This window comes from Zonotrichia albicollis, chromosome 6 (assembly GCF_047830755.1).
Source record: "Zonotrichia albicollis isolate bZonAlb1 chromosome 6, bZonAlb1.hap1, whole genome shotgun sequence".
Taxonomy (NCBI): Eukaryota; Metazoa; Chordata; class Aves; order Passeriformes; family Passerellidae; genus Zonotrichia; species Zonotrichia albicollis.
Genome location: NC_133824.1, coordinates 22,768,776 through 22,780,487, shown reverse-complemented (window position 1 = coordinate 22,780,487; position 11,712 = coordinate 22,768,776). Strand labels below are relative to the sequence as shown.

Below are 11,712 nucleotides of genomic sequence, written 5' to 3'. Positions count from 1 at the left end.
ACAGCATGATTGTGACTGGAAGAAACATATTCACAGAGTGATTAAGGTTAGAGGGACCTTAGGAGTTGATTTAGTCCAAGGCATGTTTAAAGCAGAGTCAGCTAGAGCAATTTGCTCAAGATCTTGTCACTGTGTAGTTGGAATTGGATATGTCCAGAGATGGAAACTATCTAGCCAGTCTAGACAGCCTGTTCCAGTGTTGCATTACCTCTACAGTAAAAATATTTTAGTGTATTTAGGTGGAATTTCCCATATCTCAATTCATGTCCATTCCCCTTGTCCCTTCACAGGGCACTACTGAGGGGACTCTCATTTCATTGACCTCCATTGACCTAACTTCCTCCTGTTGCATTTTTTTTATATAAATCACTCAAATTCTCCAATGCTCCTTGAGTTTTGTGTTCTTGAGGCTGAACAATCCCAGCTCTCTCAGCTTGTCATACAACAGATTCTCCAATCCCTTAATCATCTCAGTGGCTCTTTGCTAGAGCCATTCCAGTATGTCCGTGTCTCCTGTCCTGAGGAGCCCAGTGCTGGACACAGCCCTCCAGATGTGGTCTCACCCACGCTGAGGAGTGGGGAAGAACCAGGACCTTAATAGATGTTGGCTGAGCAGGGATGGTGATCACATTACTTGACTCTTTCAATGATACAACACAAGCAAGAAAAGAAAATCCTACCCTTTGGAGATGGATATATAAATGTAGACTATCTGAATAAAATTCTGTACTTTGGTTTGACTGACTGTTCTTTTACAAGTTTGGCATTTGGAGGTTCTGTATTTTATTCTGGTATGGACGGCTGATGCACCATTTGTCATTGATTTGTGTCCATGTTTGGTGGCAAAGGAAGTCAGAGGATCTGGAAATCAGTGCAGATACATGGTGACCAAATGCTAAGTTTCAAGTGAGATAGTTCTTCAAGACTTGCCACTAAAGTAGCCCTTTGAAAGGAAGGCTAAAATTCAGCTACCTCTTAGTTAAAAAAGCACACCTTCTGTGCAAGTCTAGGGTCTGGAGCTTTGGTATTTTCATAAGAGGGGAAAGGAGAGACAACTTGTGTAACCACAGATGATTAGATAAATTAATTTGTGGGTGAAGAGCAAATGCTTGAAGGAAGGCTTAAGCTGACTGCAAGGGTGAATTTTATAGGCCTGTAAGAGGACACCTTAAACTGCATGAGGATCTTCTATGCGTTTTTCCCTTGCTGTGAGTGTTCTGGGATGAAAATTTACTGTGTCGTCTTTACTAGCTCTTAGTTCAAGAACTCTGTGCTTTGATACTGATGTTTTGTTGCATATGTACACTGTCCATATATTGACTCAATCTAACCAAACACTGTCAATTAAAGAGTTATGTTCTAAAGTCTTAAAACAGATTTGATTGATCTTCAGTATGATTTTTACTTGGTAAAAAGTCAGTCTCTTCAATCCTGTTTTTTCTGGCTTTTCTTATTTACAGGCTCTTCTGGAGACTATCAGAAACCTGATGAACACAGATTGTGTGGTTCCTGACTGGCTGCATGACATCATTCTTGGCTATGGAGACCCAAGTAGTGCGCACTATTCAAAAATGCCCAATCAGATTGCAACTCTGGATTTTAATGACACTTTCCTGTCCATTGATCATTTAAAAGCTAGCTTTCCTGGGTACAATGTTAAAGTCACTGTTGACAATCCAGATCTGCATGTACCCCCCTTCAGGTGATCTTAATATTTCAAGTACTTCTTGATATTTGTGCTGAAACATGTTTTCAGGTGGAGTTATGTTCAGAGGTTGAAAGGAGATGCTCTTTTATTTAAAAAAAAAGATGGAGATATGTTTAGATTATGTTTAGATATGTAAGATTTAGATAGTTACATGATAGAGTTAACTGTATGACAGCAAGACCCAGGACCAGCTTCTGTTCTCTTCTGTACGAAAATGCATCAGAGCATTGCTTGTAGATCAGCCTACAGAATATATGCTAAAAGAAAAGTACGAGATAGAATCAAGACACATAATGCTCTCTTCTGTATTATTGTATCTAGTCTCCTCAAGATCAGGTTAAAGAATTTTAATTACATCGTTTCCTTACATGTCTCATTACAACAAGCTAAGAACAGCAATTTCAACACCAGTTAAGATTTGAGCTTTTGGAAACACCATTCAATCAACATAAAGGATTAAGTCTGAAATCCCATAATGCTTATTTTTAGAAATGATTTCTGAAATAGGATGCCATTGACAGCTAAATAAGATTTACTCGTTTTGTTTTAGTGGTGCTGTTGTCCAGCATTTTTAGACCTGACAATTCTATCCCTCCTGGTGCACTTTCTTGAATTTTGACAACTGAGTTTCACAGTGCATAGTACTGGAGAACAGTTCCTTCAGCTGAACAGACACCTTTTCCTTATGAAGCAATTAATCTGTGGAGGGGAAAGATGCCTTTCCCCTGCATCAGTCAGCTTTTATCATGGCTAAACTGAATCTTGAAAAGCAGGGAGGTAATCTCCTGAGCTTTTTTTGGAAACACTACATGGAGAATTTGTGTGGAGAAGGCACTAACACTATATAATGATATAAAAATAGTCTGAAGCTATCAGGAAAAGATCTCACACACAGTTTTCCTCAATGACCTGTTGTTCAGTTTCAGTTCAGAGATACTGCTCTTTATGAAGAGCTGTTGCTCTTCCTACTGCTACATTGGTCCTGTAAGAGATTATTATTGTTATAGATATCTACATTTTGGATGGGCATTGGGATTTCTTCACCTGTGATTTGTTTCTGAATTAGAGAAGCTTGCTAATATGCATAGAAGGCTATAAAAAATTGAAATTGGAGGATAAAAACCTTCATCTGTTGGAATAGTTTGGAATACCGACACAGCTGATGTTCTATGATAACTTTTCTCCTGGACCTTCCATTTTCACTTATGAACTTCTTGTCTTCAGTGTTCTTCCAGCTGGCTCTCAGCACTGCTCCTGGCTTTTCCAGTTATGAAAGGAGTGTTTTTGACACACTTTTTGTTTAATCAGCTTCATCAATTCATTTGGCATTTCTCTTCTTTATTTTCCTTAAAACTTTGTCATTTGCAACACTTGTTTCTCTGTTGTATGAAAGTTTGTCTTAATGGTGAGAAAAAATCTTTATCACCTTCAGAGACAGTCCATGTCATAGTGAACATGTTGAACTTTAACCTTAAATTATGTGTTGCAGAATAACTTTCCCAATGAAGGAAGGTAAAGGAATGAAAAGAAAAGAGGATGGAAGTGAAGAAAACCCTGAAGAAGCTAAAACACTGATTGTAGAGCCTCATGTTATCCCAAACAGGGGACCATATCCATATAATCAACCAAAACGGTAAGAAATGGATGGGAACTTAGTTTCAAATGACAACACGTGCATAGCAGTTCATTTTCAGAAGTGAGACTGGTTTGTTTTATATTTGAATCAAAATTGTCGCCTATCTGTGAAAAATTTATTCTGTTGTCCCCCATCTGTGAAAAGAGTCCCTTGAGGAACAGTGAGAAATACTGTCTTCTAGTGATCTTTGGCTCAGGAATTTGAATATTAGGAAAGTAATACCTAAATAATTTTACAACATTCTCTGCAAATAATGACTAAAGACAAACAGGCTTTTAGATGGAAAGAGTTGTCACATGGACAACATGATTTACTGTCTTGCTCAGAAATTTCAAGACTGTTGTATCTATAAAAACGTAGTTCTAATGCTGATATAATTTGTGCAAAATTTGGAAATGTGTTGTTCAGGAAAGATATAGACAATTCATTGAAATAAAACTTGTTAAAACAATTGCTTTTACAAAAATTGTTGGCAAAATCTATCAATTATCTGATGTCATTCTGCTTTGTTACAGCAATACTATTCAATTTACCCATACTCAGATTGAAGCCATCCGTGCCGGAATGCAGCCTGGACTAACTATGGTGAGGATGTTTTCAAGGATTCTATACTCTTATTTTATTAGTTCTGGCCTTAGGTACATTCAGTGAAATCCTAGTAATGCCCCTTTCTGTAGCCTTGCTGAGGTAATTTCTATTAATAGTTTAAGGATATGAAGAACTAACTTTCAGAGGCTCAACATGCTCCAATCCTCACAAAATCATAGAGCAACACATTTCTGTATCCTGTGTTTCAGTGGCTGAATGCTTTCCACAGAAACTGAATTTACTTTTTTTTGAAGTGATTGGAGAGTCTTTAAATAAAGCAGGAATGATTTCATAGCAATTTGTAATTTTATGTGTTGATGCTTATGGAAACTGCTATTCTGCGCTTCTTAATAGTGCAAAAATTATTTTGAGATGCTTTCTTTATAATATTTGGATACCTTTAAAATGTCTGAGCTGTCTATTTTGGAGTGTTTGTAGAATTGAGCCTGTTGAAACATTAATTGTTATTATATGTCTATATCATCAGTTGTAGATTTCTGAGTAAATAGAGGGAATGAACTCTCTCTTTTTAAAAATTTTTCCTGTTCTTTATGTCTGTTTCACCTTATTGTTTTTCAATTGTGTGTCTTGATTCTCTTTTCACTGTTTCCCCCCTGTTAAGCCTGTTTTGAGGCTAAATTGCCTTTTTCTCTGAAAACATCTGTTTTGTTATTAGTACTTCCTGTGCTGGATTGCCATATTCCTTTTAGTCAGGAATCTGTCAAAATAGTCTAAAGTTGTTGTATTTGGTCTGAAAGTTCAGCAGAGCCAGGAAGCAATGTGTAATGTCAGTGTCTTGCGAGATTGTTCTGGGTGTTTTCTTCCCCAGCCAACTCTGTTTTTCCTTATTTTGAAGTATTCTGATAAACTGTGTATTGATTTTTGGTTTTATTTTTTTGTGTGTGTGTTTGATTTTAGGTAGTGGGTCCACCTGGTACTGGAAAAACTGATGTAGCAGTCCAGATAATCTCCAATCTTTATCATAATTTCCCAGAACAACGAACTCTAATAGTTACCCACTCTAATCAGGTAAAGTGTCAGTCATGTCTGAAATTTTCCTGTAATTGCAATGTAGAAGAGCAGTAGGTGTTGAGATCAGTAGTTTGGGAATTGCATTTGTCTCCTCTAACAGTGGAAACTTGTGTCAACTTAAGTGCAGTTTTGCCAGTTTGATAATGAGAAATTAAATTTTTGAATCTCAGGTGTGTAGTTCTAAACTATTTACCTGAAGTTTTCAATGTGTTTAATTGGTTGGAGGTCAAAAATAAGAAAGTATTTTTGAAAAAGTATAATTTGGTGAGGAGTTACAGTGTGGAATAATACAGGCCAGTCTGCAGTGGGTGGCAGGAGAGTGACAGTTGGGAGAAGGGGTTGAGAACGTTGAGAACATGTCCATTGAGGAGAAAAAGAAGGAAATACTTTGAGGCAGATAGAAGACTTCTTACTAGACAAGACTTTAATGAGGACATTAACTTGAAATTGTGCCCTGGGAAATTAACTGTATCTCAGCAGGGTACATTACCCATGCTTTGATGCTGCACTTCAAGATGTTTACATCAGTTGCAGCTGCAAGTGGAGCTTGTTTGTGTTTATTCTTATTTTCAAAACTTGATGATCCAGTGCTTACAAGCTTGCTCCTTTGGAATAAACGAGTTAGTTGATAGTAAGCCACTAGAGAACTGAAGAGCTTAAGGTAGAAGATGTAGCACACCTACAAGTTTAGTTGAGCAAAATTCAGTTATCCAAAATGGGATAGAGTCCCTGTACCTGACAGCCAGTACCAGATCATACTTCTCTCATGTACAGTAAAAGTTAAATTGTTTAATGTCATCATACAAAAATTGGTGTTTGTGGGACAATTTTGTAAATTGATAGCTTTATCAATTGAGTTAACTGTATGATTGCAATTTCAAAATTTAATTCTAAATCAAATGTGATTGTTGTATAAAGTATGCAAATAAAAGAGTGTTAGTTGGCTAATTTCCTTATTGTCAAGATTAGGAGTTTCAGTATTAACTTTGTTTTGTTAAAACAAATTATTTTTGTTTGTTTCAGCTTCCATTTATACTAAATTAGGATAAATCTCTTATTTTACTAACAAGTAATTCCTCAATTTTCCCCTGCAACAGCCTCTGAACTTCTAAAAACTACCTTTTCTCCTGTTCTTGTCAATCTTTAGGCTTTGAACCAGCTGTTCGAAAAAATCATGGCTTTAGACATTGATGAGCGTCACCTTCTGCGTCTGGGTCACGGAGAGGAGGAATTAGAGACAGAGAAAGATTTCAGCAGGTGAGGAAGGAGATGCTAATGATAAACTGCCTTGTATAAACATGGCAGCAGGATGTCTCTGTTGAATCCACTCAGCCTCCCAGGCGAAGGAGCGGTGCTGGACAAGTTTTACCCTTCTCATGTCATTCAATCCCAGTAACACAGATTGCACTATTTTTCAGTACCAGGTTTATTAATTTTGGTTCTTACTCTGTACAAAAGCTGTGTTTCCTTGAGCATCTAGAGACAGTCAGTTGCTTTGTCACAAAATCAACTGCTTGAATAATAGATATTTATATATTTTTTTGACCCGCATGCCTTTCATGCAATTAATCTGTGAGAGAAATTAGAATAATAAAGTGGATTCTTAGAGCTACAGTTTTTTTTGTTCAAATATGGTATCACTTCTACTGTCATGGTGATTTTTGCATTAATAAACAGGAAATTAAACTTTCTGCTTTGAATTCTTCTTCAACTTTGCTTAACATCAAAGTTGCTTGTTTCATTGATAACACATTTTGAAGTATACATATGTAAGGAAAGCTATGAACTCTGTGTCAGTACAAAGACTTAAGAACCTGTTCTTCTAAATATTTGTATGTTTGTCATGCTTTAGTGCAATTGACGTCAGTAGGATTACCCACATTCATGAATGTAAGCGGGGTATAATGGTCGTGCACTGGAAATATCTGAACTGTCCAGTACTGGATTATCATAGCAATACTTTGACTTCAAAAGCTGTAGTAAAAATTATATATAGTCACTAGAAGCTACCCACATATACATAGTTCAGTATTTAGCAAAATAAATGCCTTGTGATTTTTTTCTTTTAAATTGAATGCCTTGACGTAGTCAAATTATTCCAGAAATTTGATAGCCAAAAACTTACTGAATGATGCCATAGCAGATATTTATTTAGTACTATCCATAGTTTAGTATATTCCTTGAACTGTAGCGTTCCTTGTTAAAAGGAATTTTCTTTCTGACACTATGTTGTCTGTTTTCACTCTTTCTCAAGGTAACTCCAGACGTGTGGGATATTTGTGCAAGCACTATGGGTTCTGGTAGTTCAAGAGGGAGGGGTGAAGGTTGAGGAATATATTTGAAGGTGGGCTGCACTACTCTGAGAACTTTATTTCTCATTAGCTTGGCTTTGGGAATTGTTAGGGTTCAAGTGATAAAAATAGTCAGCATGTAACAAATTCTTAGGCTTTGGAACGGGGTTGTAGTTGTGGCAGTGTTTTGGCAGGGTGCTGGGGTTTTTTGTGATCTCTCATTGTGATATTGAGATACTATTTTGAGTTTAATAAAAATTATTATATATTACATATGTTATATATAATCTGTTTTGTAGGTATGGAAGAGTCAATTACGTGCTGGCTCGAAGACTTGAACTTCTGCGAGAAGTTGGGCGATTACAAGAGAGTCTTGGAGTCCCAGGAGATGTATCTTACACTTGTGAAACAGCTGGCCACTTTTTCTTATACCAAGTAAGGACTGAAATACTTTTGCAGGGACTGTATGACCTAAATCTGTTATGAAACACTGTGTAAAAGTTGCAATGAATTTTTCAGAGTTGAGAGTAAAAGCAAAAAGCATTTTCCTTGGTGATTCACAATACAGTAACAGCTAAAGTTAAAATTGCAGCATGACTTGCTTGTATTGCTATTGTTTTAAATCCTGCCTGCTGACTCACCATGTCATTGCTGCCCTTCATGAATGCTGGCAAAGATTCTAACCTGAAGCTTCTCATTCAGATGGGAAAATCTGTGGGCTGCTTTATATTTTGGACAAGCATTAGAGCAGCTACTTGATGGTCCTGATAGGAGGCTTTTATAGCATTAAATGCCAGTGTGAAATCAAATGTATGGTGTACAAAATAGTATGTTGCATGTCCCTCATTTCTCCTCCATGTATTTTTCAGTGATGTGGTCTACATTTGCAATTAGTGTTGCATAAGGAGGTTTACAGAGTGGAACTTAAGACTGAATGCACTTACTTGTGTATGTTTTTACAGAAGTTACTCTGGTCTAGCTTTAGTGTGGATCTTAGCATTAAATGGACATTAGATGTTGAGGAGTGCAAGGAACGCTGCTGGAGGTCATCTTCTGGTTCAGTTTCCTCCTAAATGAATCCCACTTGGTATTTAAATCAAAGTAATGTAAGTAGAGATAATAAAGAAGTTTCCTTCTGTACTGGGTTTATGTGGCAAGGTTTTGGTAGCAGGTGGCTGTAGAAATGCCCTCTGAGAAGAGGCCAGGGGCTGCTCTGTGCAGGACCCAGGCAGCTCCAGCAGATCCACTGCTGAGCAAAGCTGAATCCATAGTGAAACTGTTGGTGCCTCTTTGAAAACCTTTTTGAGAAGAGGCCAAAAACCAGCAGCAGCTGAGGGCAGAGAGGGAAGTGTGAGAAACAACCCCATACACCCAGGACAGAAGAAAATGAGGGGGCTGGAAATGCTCCAGGCATCAGAGCACAGGTTCCCCATAGCTTGTGGAGACAGCCGTGGTAAAGCAGGTTTTCCACCAGCAGCCAGTGGAGAGGCTGTGGCAGAGCAGATACTGCCAATGCAGCCCGTGGAGTTCCCCATGCTGAGCAGGTGGGTATATCCTGAAGGAAGGGGCAGCCTGTCAAAATCCCATGCTGGAGCAGGGAAGAAGTGTGAGTAGGAAGGAGTGGCAGAGATGTGGTGTTGTGAACTTGAATGATCTGTACTGGTCAGGGTAGGGAGGAGGTAAAAAAGTTGACAATGAAATTAACCCTGGGAACAAAGAGGGAGTGGAGAAGAAAGATGATTCTAGTTTTGTCTTTGTTACTCACCATCTTACTGTTGTAACTTTAAAATTAAAAACTTAACTGTTTTTAATTTTCAATGAATGAATTTTATTTTCCCTGTTTTGTCAGTGATGCTACTTGCTAAGCAATCTCCCTGTCTTTATCTCAACCCATAAACTTTTCTATCTTAATTTCTCCCATTGTCCTGTTGAAGAGGGGGAGTGGGAGAAACTAGGTTGGGAGTCTGGCAGCCAACCAGGGTTGAGCCAAGCATAACCCACTACAACTTCAAAAATGTCTTTCTGACACAAGGTCAAATGCTACCTAAGACATACCTTACTTCTGTGATAATTTTTTAATGGTATGCTGCAAGCCTGTATTGCCAGATACCTTACGATATAAACCCACCTTGCTTTGTCACAGGTAATGTCTCGCTGGGAGGAGTATATCAGTAAAGTGAAGGTTAAAGGTGGAAAATCGCCAGATGTTGCAGATGTCTCCAGTTTCTTTCCTTTTCACCAGTATTTTGCGAATGCTCCTCAACCAGTTTTCAAAGGCAAATCATATGAAGAAGATATGGAAATTGCTGAAGGGTGTTTTAGACATATTAAGAAAATATTCACTCAGCTTGAGGTAAGACATGTAACTGTTCATGGCAAGTGAATCTGGCTAATCTTGTAGAAAAATTACACGACTCCAAAATTCTCATTTTCCCTACTTCCTAGAAGAAATATACATGTCTAGGCAGCTTCATTACTTGGCAAGGTGAGAATTTCCACCTTAGAGTAATATAGGTATGTTACACAGTAGGAGCAAGGGTCTGGTCTCTTTTAGTTGGATCATGGGAAGCAGCCATTCTGCGTCCGTTTTCACTGATGAGGTTACAAGGATTGGTACACCTATCACTACTCCTCTGATCCTCACGGGGTCCTTGTATTTACAGTGAGATGCCTTTAATCAGATAACCTAAAAGTAACAGATTATCTTCTGGTTTTGCCAGAATTGCTTAAGAGGCTATTAAATATTAGGATAAAGGTGATTTGTGATCACTTGATTTTATTAACTGTAATGGTATTTCTGTTATTGAATTTGATGTCATGTTATGATGCAGTAAAGTAGGAAACAAGAAGATAAAGTAAAAGAAAATTTTGGGGGATTCTGAGTGGGTTCCTCAGAATTATTTGAATATTTGTCTGTAAATTTATATGTACATACAGGTTGGAAGAATTCTTTCATAGGTTTTTACAAGACTGTTTTTCAAAATACACTAAACCTGGAAACAACAACAAATTATTCAGATGGGATTGTTAACAGTACATAGCCTCAGAGCTTTCTTGTTTAATTATATCAAGAGGGAGCCAGAGAGTTTGAGTGGATTTACTCTATAAGTGATATTTTTTTCATATTCTGACTTTCAAGACTTTTCTTTTGTCCTCCATAGGAATTCAGAGCATTTGAACTTCTCCGCAGTGGCCTGGATAGATCAAAATACCTGTTGGTGAAAGAAGCAAAAATCATTGCAATGACTTGTACTCATGCTGCTCTGAAACGACGGGACCTGGTTGAATTAGGTTTCAAAGTAATGATTTTACTAGTGTTACTGTACTGCTTGATTTTGGTGTTGGTTCTCCCTTATTCCCCAACCCTTATGAATCTTTTTGTCTGCCCCAAATCTAGGCCAGCTAGATTATTTAGAATTGCATTTTTTTACCTGTATGTTTCAATTTTTTAATTTTACTGAAGAAAAATATAACTTCTGTAAGTAAAAGATTAAATTACTTTTAACTTACTGTATATACTAAAATTGTAAATAGTGCTTTTTTTAAAAAGTCAGTTTTGCCATATTACATGATAAACAGCAGTGATAGAATTAATAAAATAGAGGTAGAACTGGCCTCTATGGCCAGTAAACATGGCATTTACAGCTTTGTTTACCTAAAAACTTAACAATTTGAGGAAAAATAACTATGATGCAATGCTTTTTTTCATTCTGAAGTGGTAACTATAACTGTTAATTTAGTGCAGTCTTTGTTTCTGGCAAAAGCCAGCCACCAGTAATTCTTCAGCATTATTTTTCACTGATCATGTACTGTATTGGATCACAAAATGGCTTCTCTTCAGCTTCAGTGCAGAGATACCAAATTATTTTGCTCCTCTGCAGAAAACTTTTCTCTTGTGATTATGGCATATAGGAAATATGTAATGTAATTCAGTCTTGGATTCCTTCTAGGTATAAGCCCTGACTGGTACAGAGAGTTCTGCCATTTGTGTAATAGCACTTCACCTATTTGGTAATACTGATATTCTCCCTATAAGGTGAAATCCTGCTGTAACCATCCCACCTGGCAAAATTTGAAGAAGTAGTAGATGCTTTCTTTTGGTAGGCTGAATAAATACCTTTATTTGTGTTACTGTGTTTATGGACATCTCTTTACTTTTTTTTTTTTTTTCTCAGTATGACAACATCTTAATGGAAGAGTCTGCTCAGATTCTGGAGATAGAAACCTTTATACCTCTCCTGTTGCAGGTTAGACTTGAAACATAAGAGATCTTAAATAAGATCTTTTGTGCTCTTGAACACTATTGAATATGAAAATGAAAAATATCATGTGTAGGAAGTAACACAGAACTGATCTTTGCTAGTAAGACCTTTCACATTGATTTGACTGATTTGATTTTTAATTATGAAATTATTTAATGCAATAAAGTAACCATCTTACATTTTTTTTCAAACTTT

General features: G+C 37.1%; 1 protein-coding gene across 1 annotated transcript in view; it reads left to right on the top strand.

Annotated features, from left to right (window-relative positions):
* The window catches only part of AQR (aquarius intron-binding spliceosomal factor), a 47,101-nt gene that overhangs the window by 22,936 nt on the left and 12,453 nt on the right, over positions 1-11,712 (top strand). The window contains exons 20-28 of the mRNA XM_026793022.2: positions 1,461-1,702; positions 3,198-3,341; positions 3,860-3,929; positions 4,851-4,961; positions 6,112-6,221; positions 7,555-7,690; positions 9,399-9,608; positions 10,417-10,554; positions 11,431-11,502. Coding sequence (XP_026648823.2) covers positions 1,461-1,702; positions 3,198-3,341; positions 3,860-3,929; positions 4,851-4,961; positions 6,112-6,221; positions 7,555-7,690; positions 9,399-9,608; positions 10,417-10,554; positions 11,431-11,502 — 1,233 coding nt within the window. The remainder of the gene's footprint in view (positions 1-1,460; positions 1,703-3,197; positions 3,342-3,859; positions 3,930-4,850; positions 4,962-6,111; positions 6,222-7,554; positions 7,691-9,398; positions 9,609-10,416; positions 10,555-11,430; positions 11,503-11,712) is intronic.